This window comes from Colius striatus, chromosome 2 (assembly GCF_028858725.1).
Source record: "Colius striatus isolate bColStr4 chromosome 2, bColStr4.1.hap1, whole genome shotgun sequence".
Classification (NCBI taxonomy): domain Eukaryota; kingdom Metazoa; phylum Chordata; class Aves; order Coliiformes; family Coliidae; genus Colius; species Colius striatus.
In genome coordinates, this window is record NC_084760.1 from 109286941 (window position 1) to 109308589 (window position 21649).

The window sequence follows — 21649 nt, forward strand, 5'->3', positions numbered from 1 at the left end:
ACAATTTGGCCCTATTTATGAAAAGTTAGCATGTTTTCAGTCTTCCTTGGACTCAGTTTAGAAATGTTAGGTTAAAAAAAAAAATTAAGCCTGTTTTCCTCATGAAGTAGTTGGAAAGAATAATTGGCCTTGTAAAACATCCAAATGCTACAGCAATGAGCACTACAGAGAAAAGGAGACAACAAAAAGCAACTAGATCCCCAAGCACTAGCCATCTTGGGCACTGAGATCACCTGCTAACAGTATTCTCCTTTAACACAAGACAGTTATACTAAATTAGCTTTTGATGTAGAAATGCCTCGGTAATTTAATAAGAATTTTCTAGGGGCAACTTGAAACAAGATAAATTCCATTGTGTGGAATTGCACTACAAGAATGAAAGGTCTTCAACTGGCTGGATTACCAGAACAAAAAAAGGTCAAGATTAAAGTGTCACTTAGTTTATAACAACTAGTGACTGAGGGAGGAGGACACACATATATGCACCCCTCCCCCTTTACCTGGAGTTTCAAGGATATTCACTGCTAGAAGAACAGTGAGGACTTCTTACTAGGAGATAATAATAACTAGGATGGAAAATGCTTTTACATATAATGCCTGCACATACAAGTCCTCTATCTCTAGTTTGTTATTACTACCTATTAGCTTCTAACCAATTTTTATTAACTGAACCACGGTCTTAAAGCCATTCCCCTACAGAGCTTTATAAAAATCACTCCTAGAACTAGTGACCTTGTTAGCAGAAAGCTAAGGAACCACTCTCTCATACCACAGCAGTGGCTGCAACTATCTGGTGGGAAAAGAGACCTTATACTTTAGACCTAATTTCAGATTGTATTTATGCTCCTTGCAGCTACTAGCCTTTTTCCAGGTCAGTATTAGACTTACAACAGCTTTCTGAGACTTTGTCAAATTTCTGGGATGAATTACACTACATTTGCATACATTACCATGCCAGTGCCTGTTGTTTGCCAGGTCTTGTACAGCCTGCAGTCGGATCTCTCTGTCTTCTGACTGGCTTTTCTTTAAGAGGAGCCATAACGCACATTCGTGATCTTCTCCATCAAAAGTACTGAAGTGTTCTTTCACCAGAAAACAAACACAAGCCAAGTTATTATTAATAGGCATTTTAACAGTTGTATTTCTATTCACTGAGTAAAAAACTTTTCTTTTAATATTTGAATATTAGTCATTAACAGTAAATTGGAGTGCAATATTTTAATATTGAATTAGTACAATAACTGAACGACATTAGTAAAATGTTGATCCTTACATTAAAAGGATGGGTTTGATTGATTTTAGTGGCATCAAGTTGATTTTTTGTATATTTGTTGCACAAACACACCCTGGCTGGCACTTAACCAAACAGAATTGCCAGCTTTCAGCAGGAGCAGGAAATGATTAGCAACTCTTGAGGCTCTGACCTGAAACAATCAATTTCATAGCACCATGGTGGAGGTACATACTGTCATAAACATTTAAGAGACAACTAAATGAGAATAGATAGTATGCCTCAGAAGCACGGTTTCTTATATGAATTGAAAGTGTTACTTTTAAGTGCTCTAAAAAGCAGTGACACACTCTTAGAAAAACTGTGCCACTTCCAGTTCATATGGCAATTCTGACAAAAACATAACATACTTTTTTAAAATTAAATTTTGAGATAATTTCTTCCCCCAAACACCTTTTGTAAACAAAAAAGTAATCAAATATTATCCTGGTATCTTAGGCTTCAAATCTCTTCCAAAACAGGAAAGAAAATAATTCTCAAATCTCTTAACCATCACTTTTATTTACTTTAAGGAAGGGGTTTAATACACATATAAGATCCTGATATTCTATATTAATACAGAAAATTAAAGTAATTTTAGCACCAATTCAAACAAAAGAATGTTTAGCTTGTAATAAAAAATATTCTACTTTCTAAAAGGATTATGTTTTACTACCCAAAAATAACATTAATATTACTTGTTAATGCTATACTTTCAATACCTACCATGAAAAGGTCTCCGGAAAATTTTAGCTTCTGCTTCTAGAATTTTCCTCACAGCTTTATGGATTTCTTTTCTGGCTTGGTATGTGATCCCTATGAGAGTATTTTTAGGTTACTGGAAGTCTGAAAAACAATTCTGTTATATTACTTTTCATATATATATACACACATTTGTATATACACAAACATAAATGTAAGGTCTTGCATGTGGGAGAACATCATCCAGGAGTGCAGACTGAGACCTACCTGGCTGTGAAGCTACACTGTGGAAAGAGACTTGGGGGTCCTGGTGAACAAGTAGCCCAAGAGCTGCTGCTGCACAAGAGTGTGCTGCTACAGCAAAGAAAGCCAATGGGATGCTCAGTTGCATCAACAAGTGCATCACCAGCACAGCTAAAGAAGTCATTATGCCACTCTACTTGAGACTGGTCAGATCACACCCACAATACTGTGCTCAGTTTTGGTCCCCACTATATAAACATGAGGACAGGCTGCAGAGAGTCCAGAGTAGGGCCACAAAGATGATCAAAGGACTGAGAAGCCTGACATATGAGGAGAGGCTGAGAGAACTGGCTTTGTTTAGCTTTGAGGAAATGTTTAGGAGAGACCTTACCACCATGTTCCAGTATTTAAAGGATGTCTACAAAGAAGATAGAGACTCCTATGGTAGAGTCTTCAGATAAAGAGTCCCATGGAAAAGACAAGTGATAATGGGTAAAAGGAGGAGATTCCGACTGGGCACAAAAGGAAAATTTTTACACAATGAGAACAATCAGCTATTGGGATAACCTCCATAGGGAAGTGGTGAATTCCCCAGCATTGGACACATTTAAGATTCATCTGGACAGGGTACACAGTCATCTTACACAGACTATTGCCAAGAAAGGTTGAGCTAGATGATCCATGAGATTCCTTCCAACCCAGTATACTATGATTCTACAATATATACATATACTAAATATACATGCACATATACGGATATTAAAATATCTATATAAAATTATCTCTATATTTGAGAACTGTATAAAATTCAGTGATATTATGAAGAATATTATTTTTGTAACAGATACCAGGAAATATATCTTTCCTTATATAAGGGTGACTTCCAGAAACATGCTATTCCCTTAAATCTCTGGTTTTGGAATCCAAACAATTACACATCTTACCTTGATATTCACTTGGATTTAGAGAAGCTGTACGTACATATACAAAGGATTTCAGTTTTTCTTGATGTATAGCTTGAGTATCGAGTTGCAGTAACTTCTTTAAGGACAGGACTTCATATGTAATGAATACAAAACCTCTTTAAATAAAAGAAAACTGCATATGAATACTTTTTGAAAAAAAATATGATGGCAAAAATATGTTAACAATCATTTTGGTATCAATCATTCAGATTTTACCAAATATGTAACAATAACCTGCAAAATATTTTAATTTATCAAAATAGGGAAAAGACTCTAAAATACTTAAGTAATAACTATCAGAAAATATGCTTCAAAACTACCTCCTAGCATGTCTAAAGGTGCCCTAACATTGTCACATTTTTTGAAAGATACACAAAATAAAATGTTAACTATATAGGCAAGTTATACATATGCTTGTCACTTACAACTTACCCTAGGATAAGTGATCCAGTTACCTTTGCAATTTTTCCTTGACAGAAAAAAAGAAAAAGTAAAGTCAAACAAAGTTGTGTGTGTCACCTCAATACAGACATAATTAGCATTTGATTACCAGACAGTAAGAATTCAGCCATTAAGTGTAAGCTTTTAATTTTTTTTCTATTGGTTTCTGGCTTTCAGAAGTTCATTACCTTGATTTACAGAGAAAACATTACTTGGCTGGAATTTCTGCTCTCCCAAGCAAGATAATAAACCATGTATCCTGCCAGTACTATTTACTTTGGGTACTGCTGCCTATTAATTACATTCACTGTTCAGTCACTGGAGTCAACAGTAAACTTTCTCTACCTCCATCACTAGCATCAATTTGGAACTCCAGATTATTTTTTCTTACATAGTATGGACATTTCTTCAATGCATATGATTACATACAGGGTTATGTATGTTCTTTAAAAAATCCTGCAGAATCTCCCTAAGATAAACTATTATTAATACAATTTCATTGACTCTAATCTATAAAGCAAATAGCTAAATAAACACATGCCACTTAAAACAGTTTTTCCTTTGAGTCTAAGAATTCTGTCAGATTTGAGCTACTTATCCTGAACAAAGTTGAGCTGATTATTTGGCTATAAGGATCTCAATACAAAGAAACTCTATTACTACTAATAGAAGTAATCCCAATGGAACACATCTCACCCATCACAAAAAAACTTATTTTTCTCAACATGAATTGGGAGATTTGTCCCCCAACCATCAGGTTCTGTCTTTGTAAGACCACTAGAATTTTGGCATGCAGTCAGGATGCAACTACACGTTGAAGAAATAACTGGCAGAGAAGGTTGAAAAGGAAAAAAAAAAACAAACCCAAACCATGCAATGCTTCCTGTAGAGCTGAAATAGAAACATCCTATCTTTCAATGCTCAAAAATAAACTTTGGAATCATAAGAAGTGACATTTTATTACAGAAGGCATCAAAGAAAGCATGGACTACACAGGGAAGACTGTAGAACTGATATTAGTAAACAAAGAGGAAGAAACAATAGAAGCAAACTTTATTCAAACTTTAGGTTAAAAAAGAACTGAGTAGATACAAACCAGAGCTTAAGGTAGTTGAAAAGAATTGCAGCTAGGTGGGACCCTCATCTCATGTTCTAATCACAGAATCACAGAATGGTAGGGGTTGGAAGGGACCTTTAGAGATCATACATATCACTATGAATAACGAAGTCAGAAGCAGATGTACTTCAGGCAAATAAAAGACTTTGATCACAAAGTATTCACGGGTTTAGATCTTTTCTATCATTTAATTATGCAGATCTTTTGTATCTTTTAATTATGCATAGTGTCACACCAACACAGACTTTTTCTTACCACTAACAGATCAGTACATATAGTACTCTACTTACTGATATCATTCCATGGTAGGTGTGTTTTTGTGGCTGGACCAGAAGTTCCTATTTGTCTGTAGCAAAATATACAGTAAGCAGATACTGACATTCTGTATATTTAAAAAAAAAAAAAAAAAAGAAATAGTAATGAATTATTTGAGAATTACAGCTAAAATGCTGTAGCAGTTTTCATTCCTATCTTTTACAGCAAAGGTCATGATATCAAAGGTCACAATAAACCATTTAATGCCATTTCACTCCACGTAACATGCCCTAATTAAAGAAGTCTATAAAGTCCTCAGTTTAATAGGTTGCATGTCAATTACAAGAAAAGTTTAAAGCATTTTTCCTACAATTGTGTTACTGTTGATTTGAGTATGTATTTCCAATTAACTTCTCTGCTTATGTCTCCTTTCCTACTCCTTAGTAGCTCTCCCTTAAATACCAGATACAGTCATCCTTCACCAAGACATTATTCAGTGTCACATGGGCTTTAATACAACTCTGTAACTAACTGCTTTTAGAGTTCACAATTGATTGTGTCAGCAAGTAAGTCTTTTATTTTGACTAACAAGGCTCCAAGAAACACTACATATTTTTGTCTTCAAAGGGCAAATCAAACGAATACATCAAGAATGTAAACTATCTACATTCATATTGGTTCTAATATGCTTTGACTCCATGGGTTCATGGAACTCATAGGGCATGCTTACATGTAAGACACAGACAATGCATCTAGTTGTGCAAAAACTCTCACACAAGCAAAACAATTAAAACATAAGCATAGTCACGTAGAAGAGGAGAATCTTCTAAAATCTAAAGACCTTAGCAATTCACCATCATGAAGACAGAGAATACTGACAGACTGCACTGCATTCACTGAATGCTAAAAATCAAACAAAGCAACATAGAATTTTTTCCAAATAGTCACAAACAAATGCACATAATGTATTTTACAACTATGCAACATCTGAATGTAGAACTCAATGCAAGCATGAATCTTCTTGACAGTAATATGGTATTCATGAAGCTAGTATCCAAGTGCTTCAGAAATACAAAAGGATTTACTCTTCTGACCTATCTATGATGTAAGACACTGATTTTCTCCTGTTTAACAGGTAGAAAAATGAGTTAAGACAAGCAAACTGCAACTTTTTTTTACATATTCTAGATATTAGCATGACTCTTAAAACAAGCAGAACTATTAATGAGGAATTGCAAAGGAGCCTTGCTCTTCAGCCCACTGCATCTCAACCACTACACACTGAAGTTCAAAGAAAGTAGTTGTATTAGTCAAGCACTGAAAACCAAGACAATTTAGGGCAGGTAAAGGCACAAATTCCTGTTTCTACCATTCACATATATTCACCCTTTTATTACTAATTTTACATTTGCTTTATCTAAGAAAAATTTAACAAAAGTTGGGGAAAATATACAAATTGGCTTTAGTAACCCATATCAATAAAATTCTGTACATTACTTCTGCTGAGGACTTATTCTGAAGTCTTCATTTTTAGTGCAAGAATTATGACACAATCCACAAAGAATATTAAACTTCTGTAACAATTCCAAAATACACAAAAACTTATGGCTGCACATACTGCAGAAATAACATGAAATTCATATTTTACAACAGGTAAAATTTTACTGCCTGGATTGATACACTGACTGAAATACCGAATTAAACTTTAAAGAGATTTAAAGCTGCATCACCATCTATCATGCACTTAAAATTATGTTGGAAAGACAGGCTTTCCTATTAAATGTCAAACTAACTATGTACCACCACAATTAAAATTAACTCAAAATGGTAAAATGTCATGCATGTAAACCTTGATCAGTAAATCTGATCTTCAGTATGGGAACCTCTGATACACTCCTTAAATTCAAGGTGATTTTTACAGACCAAATAAAAAGAGTTTATATCACTTTCAATGTCATTGTCCAATTTCTCTAACCAGGGAAACCTTTTGTTTCCTTACATTTCCTTCCCTCATTTCCCCCAGTTTTAATCGTTCTCTTGCTTGTCTTTGGGAGATTTTGGAAAAACATCAGCATTACCCCAGCACTGCCACAATCACGAGACAACTTTTTGGCTTCTGACATTTCAGTATGACATTTGTGTATTCACTTCAACAGAGTATACAACACTATGAAACATTTCAGACATTAATAATGTGTTCCCTTGGAGACACCACCACTGCCTCCAAACTCTCTGTCTCATCTGTGGCAGTTCCTTTTCTGCATTCACAGAACCACAGGACCTACATTTATTCCTCTACCTAACCACAGCCTGTAACTCCAATAAACACGTAGCTCAGTGACAGCAGGTGCCACAGCTCCCCAAATTCAAAGCATGCACCTGTAAAGAAGAGGACAAACCAGGTGCCATTTCTTTGCTGCCAGGAACCTCTGTTCAGCTCTGAGAGCAGATATGCTCAGGTATATACAAATATAATACAAAAGGACACATTTTGCACCCTGTTTCACAGCTGACTCAGGAACCTCTGCAGTCTGCAACAAACTCCCACATCAGCCAATGCATGTGAGGCTGTGTGGTGCCAGCGTCCCTGTCATTACACCAGTGTGTGGGAGGAATACCGCTGCCTCAAAACTAGCACAGTTCTAATAAATAAATACACAAAATTTTAGGCAATGCAACATGTAAAAGGCCAAGGCGAGCTCTATGCCTCTTTCCAAAGTGAATAAGACCTTTGCTACTTGCTCACAGGTGAGGGTGATGCCTACGGCTGTTTCTGGACGAGCACAGACTCCCGCGAGGCCGGCACCGCGGGGTGGGTCGAGGCCAGCAGGCTTCAGGGGGTGAAGCCGGACCGGCGCGGTCGCCGCTGCAGGCTCTGGGAGCCGGGAGAGACTTCGAGATCGAAGTCGATACCATACTAACCAATACTAAAAGAGGAACACACCTGGTAAGCCCTCAGAGGTAAACAAGCCCCCTGCTTCCGCAGGCGTTGACGGCTGGGCTGAGATCCCCTGTGTCTCACCCTGAAGCCCAACACCCACTGAGCCGCTCCCGCCCGCCATTACCGAGCCTCCCTCTCTTTCCCTCCCTTTCCCTCCGCGAAAACATCGCCGGTACCTTCCGTCTCTCCTCCCCGTCCTCGTTACCGGCGCCCACTTGCTGCGGTGACGCCAGCACGCTGCAGGCAGCCCGGCCAATCCCGGGGTGGAAGGCTGCGCATGCGTAGGGCTCACAGGCGGTGGCGGCGGTGGCAGCGGCTGCTTGCGCGACTCGTTGGTCTCGACGGGGAAGCGGTGGGCGGCTGAGGCGAAGGGCAGGTAGGACTAAAGCCTCTGGGAGTGACCGGTTGCTGGCTAGGAGCCCTTCCGCCTCTTCACTGTCTCCGGCCATCCTAGGGCTTTGTTGGGGCTTGTTCCCCTCCGCCCAGGCCGTCTTCTGTAGGCCGCGGCTCGCCTCCGGCGGTTGAAGGGCCGATAGTCGGCCTCAGCAGCGGGAGGAGCTGGGAGGGGCTGATAAGCTGATCGGGCAGCGCCCCAGGGCTGAGGAGAGAAGCCTTTAGTTTTCACTGCTGGGTGCCATACCTGAGCAGACTGCTGCCTCGGCCTATCTCTGCGCGTCTCTCACTGAGGCCCTGGCCGCTCGGCCTAGGAGCAGAGAGACGCTGCTAGTCCGCGGAGGTGAATTATCTTGAAGGGTCGCTGAGTTCAGTCAAGGCGTTGTTTCTTTTTCTTTCAGATTTATTCTGCTTACGTGTGTAACCTAAAGCAAGAGTTGCTCCTGTCGTCTCTTTCTCTCAGTGCTTGTAAGAGAAGTCAGAAGATGGTGAACGTTCTGAAAGGTGTTCTGATTGAATGGTTAGTAAAGTACTTCCTGTTTCTTCTTGCGTCGAAGTCAGCTTATTTCTCTAGAGCTGGAAATACTCTAAGTTAAGAGTCTAGACATTTAAAAAACAATGTTATGAGGAGTAATGACGCTGAACAGACAGACAAAAGAAAAATCTGGCCTTTGGGGGAAGGAGGAGAATGGCAGTTGTGGGTAATCGTACTTCAGAACTCCTTTTTTGTTTTCAGTTTATGCATAACCGTTAGATTTTTTTCCCTCTTGTTCTTTATTTGTCTTACAGATAATGCTTTTTTTTGTTGTTTATGAACAATGTATTCCTTTACTGGTTCTAGAGGGACAGATTTTTTTATCAACTCTAGTCCAAGTTCATTCAAGGCTGTTGTGTGTCTCTGTAATCTTACACAAAAGGAATATGCTTGTTTGTTAAAAGTAAGCTTTTGATATATGCGCAGTAAACACATTCTCATGTAATCTGAAGTCTCTAGATAACCACTAGGTTATCTAGAGTAAGATAACCACTAGGTAAGATAACCACTTACCTCCAAAGTAAAAGGAAACATCAGTCAAGATTTGTGGGGTCATTGCATAGTGTTGTGTGACATATAAGAATTCTTCTGCACACATTATAAACACACTAAGAGATTGTAACCCATGAGTTGTGCCTGAATGGTGCATACAGCTGACTTCTGAGCTAACTGGATGTTAGCCAAATGAAGTTTAGATGTCTAATAGCTATATATAAGCAGTTCAGAACCTAAACTGCTGTAACAAAAAGCCCGTCTTCTCACATTTGGCTTCTTGCTAATACCTTGACAAACTTTCTGAAGCACAAGAAATCACCTGCTTGCAGTTGACTATGTAAATATGCCCAGAGCCTCTTGACAAACAAGGCAAGTAGTTTTAAAATCTCAAGCAGTTAGCAATTTTTTTAAATTTTAGTTTACACTTACATAAAAACCTGTGTCCTTTTATTCAGTTCCATAGCCACATCCCAATTAGTATGGAACTTAACCATTCTTCCTGGAAGGAAAGAGAATTTTGTAGCTGATAATAAATCTACAGCATTTGTTATGGTATCAGACATTTTCAACAGCCTCCTGGGAAACTGACCTTTGAGTTGGTTTTTTTTAGCTCTTCTTAGTTTGGTTTTGTGTGTTTGTTTTCTCCTCACCTTTGTATAAGGGTAGCCTATTATAGCACAAAATTCCGTATTAGGAGAGGATGCAGATATACTGTAAAGCTGTCCCCTTGTTTACACTTCAGAGACAAGCTTTTTAAACCTCAGTTTTCTGTGGATAAGCTACCAAATGAACCACAGTGTTAAAAAGAAATAGTTCCAAACGTGCAAATAAACTAGTGAAATGCTGTTCGGGTCTTTTTGTTTCCCCTCATGTTCTTTCAATAAATAGCTAAGCTTTTCTGAAGACAGTATCTGAAGGATTACAATTTTTAAGTACTGTCATGAGATCAGTGTTTCTGCTGTGACACATACCTACTGGCATTGATTGCAACTCTCTGTTGACTCTGTAAAAACCAGTCTTTGGGTACTGCCTAACATCATACAGGCTACTTGTACCAGCTAGGACAAAAGCTCATGCCACCTAGTACTACTAGTGTGAGTCACTAAGGTCCAGCAAAATGAAACAAGCAAAAAAAAAAAAATCTCCCTGCACTTCTCCAAAAGGGATGTAGAAGAATGTTGGGAACCACTTACTTCTGGTATCTGATTTTTCTCAGCTCTTCTCTTTTTTCCTTTCTCTTCTTACATGTGAGATCACATAAGTAATATCTCTTCTAAATATGTGCCTTTCAAGCATTCTTGTTCTCCTTTCCTCAAATTTACTTTGTACTTTGAAAACTCCTTCTAGACATGCTTCTGCAGGTTTAAGGCTAATATTATAGATTGGTTTTTTAAGTTACTGGGCAGAGAAGAGGAGAAGGGTTTGGTTTCACAGTGCACGTCTTTGCTCCATATATCCTCTTAGGTAGGGGGAAACTGGTCCTCATACTGCATTTAGAAGAGAGAAGGTTACCCAAGGAATTATTTTAAGATTTACTGTGTTGTTAAGAGTTCTTTAAAAGACTGTGATGCCTAAAAAAACTATGAATTATGCAGAATTTCAGTCGATCAAAGAGCTTGTATTTTGAAGCTGCTTTATCTAGCTGTTTAGTGTAATGTGGGTGTTTGTTATCTATACTTTTCATACTTGCAAAATGTTTTCTTCTAAACACCTAAATTTAACTTAAAAGGTGACATAATGAAAGAGACTGTTCAGTTATGGTGTGATAAATGTGCATTTCATATGTGACTACTTTTTCTCTGTGCTATACTACTTTGAGTGAGATCTGTGTTCTAGATCTTGGTTACCTTTAAAAATAAACTTTAAGAGAACATGATTTTGTGATGCTATTGCTGCAGCTGGAAATATAAGTTCAAACTTATCTTATTAAAGGTTTGATGGTTTTTGGGGGGGTTTGGCCCTTGTTTTTTTAAGCTGTTTTAGTAGCTGCGTAGGGGCACTTCTATGTGAACAGCTAGTTTTCCTTGGACTTCGTTACCAATTTGTTTTTATGTCTAAAGTAACACAGACAGTTACTATTGTAGAAGAAACAGCTGTTTCAAAAGCTTCATAAACTTCTTTTAAGTTGTGAGCAAATCTTGAAATTTAATACTGATTTCCTGAAGAGCTTTGGGAATGTTTTCAAACAGTGAGGTTTTTGTTTGTTTTTAACTGTATTTTACTACAATGAGATGGGATCTGATGTGTGTTTGTTTCCACAGTGACCCAGCAATGAAGCAGTTTCTGCTCTACTTGGATGAATCAAACGCACTGGGAAAGAAATTCATCATACAAGACCTGGATGAAACTCATGTCTTTGTATTAGCTGAGTTGGTTAACTTCCTCCAGGAAAGAGTGGGGGAGTTAATGGACCAGAACTCCTTTCCTATTACTCAGAAATAAAAAGATTAAAGGAGATTACTGGGAGTTTTGGAATAGTGAGTTTCAGTGACTTGAGTTGTTATTGTTTTAAGAGATACACTGTGGTTAGTGAGTTCTACATGGAAGTGGCTACTCTGGAAAACTAATAATTTTCTTAGACAATATACTCTTGAATTGGATTTTTTATCATTTTGAAAGATGGTGGTATATTTATTAAAATCCTTAAAATGGTACAGTTGTGGATTTGTCTAGAGAATTTTTGATGCATGCTCTCTGGTTTTCTGTTAGGATTTTTAATCTTGCAGGATTAAAAAATAAGAGTAATGTTTCTGTATTGCAATGCTATATGAACTCCTCTGGCATGTTATGTTCCTGTGGAACTGATCTGATTATAGTATGACTCATAGAATGTAAAAGTGCTTGCTAAAATGTGATCTGTGCCTGATGGAATATCTCCAGAAGTTGAAGGCATCATCAGATACTGCTTTAACTTAAATGAGTTTTAAGTTGGTGTAGGTTTTTTTCTGTTCTTCTATTGGGTTTTTTTGTAAGTTGAAGTGTTTTTTAGTTGTTTTGTTTTTTCCTCAAACATTTTACAAATGCCCCATTCTACTTGCCTGCTTTTACCAAGGCTATGCTTCCAGTGTTATGGGTTTGGGGAATGGTGGTGATAATCTAGGAGTTTGGATGGGATGGGGGGATATGAGGGGAAGGGGATAACAAAATCCATTACCTGAGATCATCCCATTTTAATTGCAGACTGATTACTTGCATATCAACAATAGCAAATTAGAAAGGTAATATAAATGGGAGTCCAGTCTTTCAGATACAATTGCTTGTATTATCCACTGAAACTAATACCTAGTCACAGTAAACTGTGTGATCAGGAAGGGGAAACAAAGAGTTAGTTGCTCTACCAGTGACGAAGAAAGATGGTTTAGAATTTCTTTAGAGTGTGTGGGGTTTTTGTGGTTTTTTTCTTCAGCTTAGCTCTTCTTCCCCTGTTGTACTTTTCTGCAAAGAAAAAGCCTCATAGTTTCCTAGGTTCTTTTTGTCTGTAACTCACTGTCCTAGACAGTGGCTAGTGCATGATGACAGAACCTGTAAAGATTTCTATCTACAAATACGGCCATACCATGTATCATCTTTTGTCTTATCCTACTTTCTGCTCAAAACAGGCAAATTTATGGGATCTGTAACTAATAATTTATACATTAAAGACTTTTGTGATATTACTTCACAGGGGAGCTTGATGTCCAGAGCTACTCATGTACATCACATCTTTATGAGAAAACCAAGTGTAAATAGAAAAACTTTTATAAGGAGCAGATTTTTTACTGACACTTCCACTGTTACTTTTTCTTCTTACAGAGTAGATTATCAGGTTAGTTTGTCTTCTTGTGTTTGTTGGCTTTTTCTTTTTCCCCACCCAGGAACAGGGAAGCTTCAGGAGAAAGTTTTGATAGACATTTGAATCTGAAAGCCATCCAAAGAAAGTTCTACAGAACTGCATGTATTCGGGCTCATGTGGATGAACCAATAGCCCTGTGGAGTTTACGTTCATGTAGTTTCAGGTAACTCCCCTTCTCTCTGACTGTGTAGAACAATAGCGTTTGGTCCAAGGTGTTTCATCTCTTTCTTTTAGAAGTGGATGTGTCCCCAGTCACGTAGATCAAGAACCAGCTACACATCTTCACTTGAAATAAAAAGTATAAATTATTCTTGGTCCCTTACCTCTTTGAGATTGGTCAAACAGTGACCTCATAAATGCTACTTTGTGGAAGATCATTGGATGCTTATTTAATGGAGAGATAATAAGTAGTCTTAACGTGGCATGATAGCTTAATGCAATATACGTAAGTATCTTATATCCTTTGTTTGGAATCCTAGTTTATTTTTTCATCTAGATTTTGATGAAAAGTAAATGATTTCTAGCTCAAATTATAGTATTTGAAAAGTCATGTTAGAATTAACCTCTGAAACTTGTATTTAGCATCTCAAATGCTACCTTTCTATTATGATTTGCCTTTTAAGTCTGTGCTCAGGTGCTTGCAGTTCTTGTCTTTTTCTCCTGGTTAATTATTTTTTTTGTTGTTGCATTACCTGTGTTTTAGCTTATGTTTGCAGTGATAGCTTATTTAATACAGAGAGATAAAAGTTCCAAACTTTATAAATCAATCAGGCATTCTTATATTCTTTGCTTTCAGTCTTTTCTAAGCAAATATGTTTATGGATTTTAACTTCTGAACCTGTAAACACATAGATCCTTCCTGCAACCTAGCAAGACCTAACTGATTCAACGCTGGAATAATTGAAAATTGATATAAAGAAGCAAAGTATAGAGCATTTTTGGTTTTGTAGGGGTTGGCAGTATGAGGAAGGTGACCCTGAGTTAGTATAGGTAGGGATTATAATGAATTTCTTAGTTTGCTACCAATGCATAAGTGTCCTTTACTTCTCTCTGATACAAGTTAGCCCAGGCAGAAAAATTATCCAGTGCAGTAAAGGAGGAAATAACCAACAATCAGTAGAGAGAACAGATGTGACCTCAAGTGAAAAAAACAAGCCCTAACCCTGTGCTGAAAGAAAACAGAGAATGCTTCAGGGAATTGCGCTATTTTACTTGAGAGAACATAGACTGAGTGGATTTTGACTTTGAAGCAAAACTGCCAGTGTTGCATCATAAAAAGGTAGGCATCTGAATTCATTTGGAATGAAGAATGATAGAGAGGTTTTGTTTATTTGTTAAGAATTGTAATGTACATAAAATGATAGTTCAGGTTCCTTGAACTGAGAGGCCCAGAACTGGACACAATATTCCAGATGTGGTCTCCCAAGGGCAGAGTAGAGGGGGAGGAGAGCCTCTCTCAAACTATTGCCCACAGCCCTTCTAATACACCCTAGGATACTATTGGCCTTCTTGGCCATGAGGGCACATTGCCGGCTCATGCTCATCCTTCTGTCCAGCAAGATCCCCAGGTCTCTTTCCCCTGTACTATTCTCTAAGAGTTCATTCCCCAGCCCGTACTGGTACATGGGGTTATTCTTTCCCAGACACAACACTCTGCACTTGCCCTTGTTGAATTTCATTAGATTTCTCCTTGCCCGGCTCTCCAGCCTGTCCAGGTCTCGTTGGATGGCAGCACAGCCTTCTGGTGTGTCAGCCACTCCTCACAGTTTAGTATCATCAGCAAACTTGCTGACAGTGCCCTCTGTTCCCTCAGCAAGGTCATTAATGAATATATTGAACAGTTCCTATCCCAGCACTGACCCCGGAGGGACTTCACTAGACACAGGCCTCCAACGAGACCCTGCCCCTTTGATCACAACTCTCAACCTTCTTCCCTTCAACCAGTTAAAAATTCACCTCACTACCTGATCATCCAGCCCATGCTTTCTCAGTTTTGCCATGAGGACACTGTGGGAGATGGTGTCAAATGGTTTACTGAAATCCAGATAAACCACATCCACTGCACTACCACTATCTGTCCACCTGGTTACATCTTCATAAAAGGCTATCAGGTTGGTCAAACGTGACTTCCCCTTGGTAAAGCCATGTTGACTGCTCCTAATGACCCTCTTGTCCTTTAAATGGCTCAAGACAGCACCCAGGATGAGTTGTTCCATCACATTTCCAGGGATGGAGGTGAGGCTGACCAGTCTGTACTTACCCAGCTCCTCCTCCTTACCCTTTTTGAAGACTGGAGTGACATTTGCTTTCCTCCAGTCCTCAGGCACCTCTCCTGTTCTCCACAACTTACTCAAGACGATGGAGAGTGTTTTAGCAATGACTTCCACCAGCTCCCTCAGCACCTGTGGGTACATCCCATTAGGGCCCATTTATTTACATCCAGATTGCTCAAGTGATCCTTAACCCAGTCCTCATCAAACAACCAAACTTCTTTAACCTGACTTCATCTGGAGTCTGGGGCTTCTGACGATTGTCTCCAGCAGTATAGACAGAGGCAAAGAAAACATTCAGTAACTCTGCCTTCTCTGTATCCTTTGTCACCAAGGCACCTGCCTCATTCAGCAGTGGGCCTGCATTGCCTCAAGTGTTAGTTTTATCTGCAATCTATTTGTAGAAGCCCTTCTTGTCTTTGACCTCCCTTGCAAGGTACAACTTCAATGAGGCTTTAGCTTTCCTTGTTGCCTCCCTATATCCTCTGACAACACTCATATATTCATTCCAAGTGGCCATCCCTTCCTTCCATAACTTATAGACTCTTCTTTCACTTGAGTTTGCCCAACAGTTCCCTGTTTAACCATGTAAGTCTCATGGCTCCCTTTGTGGATTTCCTACCTGCTGGGATGCTCTGATCCTGAGACTGGAAAAAAGTGATCCTTGAATAGATACCAACTATCTTGGGCCTCTCTATCCTCCTATACCCTGTCCCATGAGATGTCCCCTAGTAATTGCTTGAAGAAGCCAAAGTTGGCCCTGCTAAAGTCCAGGGTTGTGATCCTGCTTGGTATTCTGTTCCTACTACACAGGATGCTGAACTCTACCATCTCATGTTTGCTGCAGCTAAGGCTGCCCTCAAACCTTTACCGCTTCAGCCACACCCTGCTTGCTCGTGAGTACAAGATCCAGTAGAACTCATCTCCTAGTTGGCACATCCACCATTTGCATCAAGAAGTTATCATCGATGCACTGAAGGAACCTCCTGGACTGTAAGTGACTAGCCATGTAGGCCTTTCAGCAAATGTCTGGGTAGTTGAAACTTCCAGTGAGAACCAGGGTCTATGATTTTGAGGCTGCTCCCAGCTGGCTGTAGAAGGCCTCCTTAACTTCTCCATCCTGATCAGGTGGCCTGTAATGGACAACCACAACAGTGTTACACATCCTAGCCTGTTCCTTAATTCTAACCCACAAACTCTCAACTTGGCCCTCATCCTCACCTGGACAGAATTCAGTACATTCCAGTTGCTCTCTCACATAAAGAGCAACTCCACCACCTTGCCTGGCTGGCCTGTCTTTCCTAAAAAGAACATAGCCATCCATGACCACATTCCAGTCACATGAGCTGTCCCACTATGTCTCTGTAATTGCCACCAGATCATAGCTCGTTGCCCATACACAGACTTCCAACTCCTGTTTATTCCCCATGCTGTGTGTGTTGGTACACAGGCATTTGAAGAAGAAAGCCAGTTGTGTAGGATTCACTCCCAACACTGGCTTGCTACCCTTAGGCTCAACTCTAGCTGGCCTGGTTTTATCCACTTCCCCCTTCAAAATTAGTTTAAAGGCCTTTCTACAAGCCCTACTAACTCATTTGCAAGGATCCTTCTCCCCATTTGAGACAGATGAACTCCACCTGTCACCAGACCTGGCATCATGAAAATTTCACCATGGTCAAAAAACCCAAAGTTGTGTTGGTGGCACCAGCCTCTGAGCCATTTGACTGTGTTTTTCCCCTCTCAACTCTGCAAGGCCACCTCTGGTATTCAAGAGAACAAACTAGAGAACATGTATTTTAAGCATTAACAGAGTTGTTTACTTTGAGCTGAAGTAAATAGAGTTGCTTACTGTGAATTAAAGATAGTAGTATTTTATGGTGTCATTACATTTTGTAGTTGGCATCGTCACTAAAATGGTACAATTTGTAAGGCCCTAGGTTGAGCTTGCAGAAGTAGGGCTCTAAAAACTATATATATATATACACGCACGCATAAAAAAAATTCAACATCTTATGATGATAGAATCATAGAATGGTAGGGGTTAGAAGGGACCTTTAGAGATCATCTAGTCCAGCCTCCTGCAGAAGCAGGTTCACATAGATCAGATCACATAGGAACATGTCCAGATGGGTCTTGAAGACCGCCAAGGATGCAGACTCCACACCTTCCCTGGGCAGCCTGTGCCAGGGCTCCCTCACCTCACAGTAAAATAGTTTTTTCTTATATTTAAATGGAACTTTTTGTGTTCCAGCTTCATCCCTTTGCTTCTTGTCCTGTTGCTAGATAAAATAGAAAAAAGGGATGTCCCAACCTGCTGACACCCACCCTTTAGATACTTACAAATATTAATGAGATCCTTCTCAGTCTCCTCCAGACTAAATAGCCCCAGTTCCCGCAGTCTTTCCTCATAAGGAAGATGCTTCAGTCCCCTGATCATCTTGGTGGCCCTGCACTGGACTCTCTCCAGAAGTTCTCTGTCCCTCTTGAGCTGAGGAGTCCAGAACCGGACACAGGACTCCAGATGAGGCCTCACCAGGGCAGAGGAGAGGTGGAGAAGAACCTCCCTTGACCTGCTGGCCACACTCTTCTTGATGCATTCCAGGATGTCATTGGCCTTCTTGGCCACAAGGGCACATTGCTGGCTCATGTTTAGTTCATTATCAATCAGGACTCCCAGATCTCTCTCTGCGGAGCTGCTCTTCAGCAGTTCAACCCCCAGCCTGTACTGGTGTGTAGGGTTGTTTCTTCCCAGATGCAGGATTCTGCACTTGTCCTTGTTGAACCTCATGAGGTTCTTTGCTCAACTCTCCAGCTGGTCAAGATCCCACTGAATGGCAGCACAGCCTTCTGGTGAATAGCAGCTGACACAAGTTGAGAGGTGTGTTTTATTCTTCTAGCCACCAGGCAGTAGGCTGCTGAGAGTAAGCTCCTGTAATAAATCTTTTTCCAGTTCCACAGCACATTCCTGATCCTTTTCCCACACTTAACTCACTTATTATCCCACAAATGATCCTATTAAAGCTGGTGGTGATTACTGTGAAATGAGGCATTACTCACTGTGTCAGCATTGGGTGTCCGTGTTTGTTTTGTAGTTAAGATTTTGGCAAAGCTGACATGCCCTATACAAAGTCAAGGATTCAAGAAATGGGTGAATAATGATGGAAGAACAAATTCTTCTTAAATTAAGTCATTATCTTTGGTCTTATGACTTAACATCTAAAAAGAATGTTTTAAAAATAGAGTCTCTGATATGTGGAATACAAGTAGTATTTTACCCTTCTTTGTTTCCTATATAAAGATTTCAAGTGCTGAAGACTTAACAATTTGAAGGCAGACCAGTAAGGGGAGCTCTTACCAATATTTTAAACTGCTTCTTAAAATAAATTGCTGCAGCATGGGCAGTGGTGGGACAGAGACTGACAGTGCTTTGGAATGTTACTATCATTCTATCTGGATATGTTTTTATCTGGAGATGAACATTCAACTTCAAAGGATGATTTGCAGTAGAAGATTTTGGAATGTGGTGTCTTAAATATCTTAGATGTTTAGTTACCTAAATTTTTCTTTCTATGCTGAGGTGCACAGTCTCAGACACATATATTAAATGATGTGTCTTAGATGCAGTCTTCCCTTCAGATGTTACTGGTAGGTCTGTGCTTCTCTACAACACTAGCGTGCTTTAGGAGTTATTCTCTATTGTTACATCATTTTTAGAGAGTGAAAATCACAGGTAAACATTGATATAGTCAGAGGTTAACTTTTATGAAGGTTTTTTTCACTCTTCATACAAAATGCATGGGATTGTAGGGTACCTGTTCCTCAGAACACCTGCACCCTACTATATTGAAGACACATACAACAACTATTCAGTCTTACTGTATTTCAGTCTGCACTGGGGATTTCTATCTATATCTCTACGGTGTTGCTGATAGTACATAGAAATGAGACATACAGAAAGTTACTCCCTCATTACCCTCAAAAGTGGATGTTTTTATTGTTTTACAGTGGACCTGCTTCTGCAAGGGGGTTGGACTAGATATCGCTAAAGGTCCCTTCCAACCCTACCATTCTGTGAATCTATATAAAGGTAAATTCAGTATCTTCTCTAAACAAACAAAAACCTATAATTCCTGCCAGTTAAGTGTTAGTGTGAAGGAGAGAAAAAAGTCTAATACTTCAGATCTTAGTGGCTGTGTTTTTCACATAGACAGAAAAAGCAATTTTCTTTCCTCTTGATTGTGTAGCAATAATTAGCACATTAACTGCAGAGTAGAAACAGACTATAGAATTGCTGTCCTGTGAACAGATTTTAAAAATGAAAACTTTAGAGTATTATTGTTACAGTCTACATGTTAGCAACAATAAAAAGTATAAGGTTCCTGGAAGAAATCTCATTTTCAAGTTGCTATGTTTCTTTTACAAGTCTGCTTTTCCTTTGGTAAAAGCCATGCAGGAATGTGCTCAAACATACCAAGGAGATCCCACCCAGTACCACAACTGACAGGTAATCGATTAGCCATAAAACTAGACCCTCTGGAAAGAAACAGCAAGCAAAATTTCTGGATGACTATAGATTGAAGAAGTCATCTGTCAGAGCTGTACACTTGTTCACTTTTCTATTACAGAAAAGATGGACCCAGTCTTAAATTACAGGATGTGCAGAATGATGGGTACACTTGCAACTGTGAAGAGATCACTTGCAGATAAGAGTATTGCACATTTCTACAGTGTTGTCATAGTGGCTGTACTGTCAGTAGTGAGAGGTAAATGTACTAAAAAAATCTCTATAATCTGTCAAGATGATGTGTGTGATGTTTTGCAGCTAGAAATAAGAGGATGAAAGAGAAAGAGGGTGGGAGAGAAGGGGGAAAGAGAACTTTAGGTTTGTAACTACTATTTCAATTCTGAAATTGAACAAGAGCACAAAGGAGCATAAGGACAAAGTTAAGAGTGAGATTGCACTTGAATTAATTTTAATTTTGTATCCAAAAATATAACTGGAAATTAATTGGTTTACAGAAGGACCTATATTTATCAGCAAAGCTAACAAATTTGTCATAAGGACTGGAAGAGTAAGTTTTCTTAATGTTATACCTATTATTCTACCTTGCTTCTGTTCTGGATGGATCCACTTTCCCATGTGGAATTCCATGTGTAGTGTGTATATACTGGTATTCCAGAAGCTAGATACTCAGCAGTGATGGGTAACCCTGGAATAATGATAGTTGTATGTATGTCGGCCAGCTTGAAATTAAAATATGAAAGAAAAACTTTTCAGCTGTAACATGAAGCACAGAATCACAGAGTCATTTAGGTTGGAAGAGATCCTTAAGATCATTTGGTTTAATCTAGTACTGCCACATCCACCACTAAACCTTGTCCCTAAGCACCACACATACACTTCTTTTGAGGGTGATCGTGTCTCCCCACAGCCTCCTCCAGACTTAACAACACCAGTTCTCTCAGCAGCTCCTCATCAGACTTGTTCTCCAGACCCTTCACCAGCTTTGTTGCCCATGTCTGAACATGCTCCAGCACCTCAATGTCCCTTTTGTAGCGAGGAGCTCAGAACTGAACATGGTACTCACAGCATACTCAATAGGTACTCACTAGGGCTTGAGTACAGGGCTCCCTGCATTTGACTTTGCTTTTTGTCTAAACTGAAATTAATTATGTCTTTTAATGGTGGAAAAGTTATAAGCCAGTAGAAAATTGAAGAAAAAAGAGGCTTGGTTTCTTAAGGAATATTTGGAATGGTTATTGTCAAGCATAGCCATGATGAGGTCACTTTGATAGAGGATTGTGACAGCTTTTAGGCTGCTGGCCAAATTACCATTTGGCCAAAGGCAGCTGCAAACAACTCTTGAGAGAAGCAGGAGAGTAGGCATAAGGAGTAGGCAAAGCATCTGAAGAAATCTGTCAGGAGGACCAGGGAACCTTAAGTCTTGGAACTAATAAATGTTTCCCCTTTCAGCTTTGAGTAGCTTTTTTTCCAAAGCCATTTCTGCCTGTTGTTTGCTCCGTGACAGCAGGAGCCAGAAGTAGCTGTAGGGAGTGGGAAGGAGGGATTCTGAGTGTTTCAGAAGGTGGTTCCTAAAGTTTGCTACCAGTATGAAAAGCTAGACCAAGCTGACACTGCCTTTTCAATATTCAGTTATTCTAGCTCATTCCTTAATGTTATTAAAATACA

The 21649-nt window shown here is 39.3% G+C and overlaps 3 protein-coding genes across 4 annotated transcripts in view; 2 read left to right on the forward strand and 1 right to left on the reverse strand.

Annotated features, from left to right (window-relative positions):
• The window catches only part of SERAC1 (serine active site containing 1), a 28746-nt gene extending 20543 nt beyond the window's left edge, over window positions 1–8203 (reverse strand). For both annotated transcript variants that reach the window (XM_061989037.1, XM_061989036.1), the window contains exons 1-6: window positions 8111–8203; window positions 5029–5120; window positions 3613–3649; window positions 3160–3296; window positions 1997–2086; window positions 951–1082 (exon numbers count right to left, since the gene is read on the reverse strand). In XM_061989037.1, the coding sequence (XP_061845021.1) occupies window positions 951–1082; window positions 1997–2086; window positions 3160–3296; window positions 3613–3649; window positions 5029–5119 (487 nt within the window). In that variant the 5' untranslated portion in view covers window position 5120; window positions 8111–8203. The remainder of the gene's footprint in view (window positions 1–950; window positions 1083–1996; window positions 2087–3159; window positions 3297–3612; window positions 3650–5028; window positions 5121–8110) is intronic.
• Window positions 8201–11838, forward strand: GTF2H5 (general transcription factor IIH subunit 5). Its single transcript, XM_061989038.1, has 3 exons — window positions 8201–8310; window positions 8729–8847; window positions 11619–11838. Exons 2-3 carry the CDS (start codon window positions 8813–8815, stop codon window positions 11797–11799), a joined length of 216 nt encoding a protein of 71 aa, XP_061845022.1. The 5' UTR covers window positions 8201–8310; window positions 8729–8812; the 3' UTR covers window positions 11800–11838.
• A 101-nt stretch (window positions 11839–11939) lies between these two features.
• TULP4 (TUB like protein 4) overlaps window positions 11940–21649 on the forward strand; it is a 177078-nt gene continuing 167368 nt past the window's right edge. Inside the window, exon 1 of the mRNA XM_061989039.1 lies at window positions 11940–20222. The gene's annotated coding sequence lies outside the window, so the exon portion shown is untranslated. The remainder of the gene's footprint in view (window positions 20223–21649) is intronic.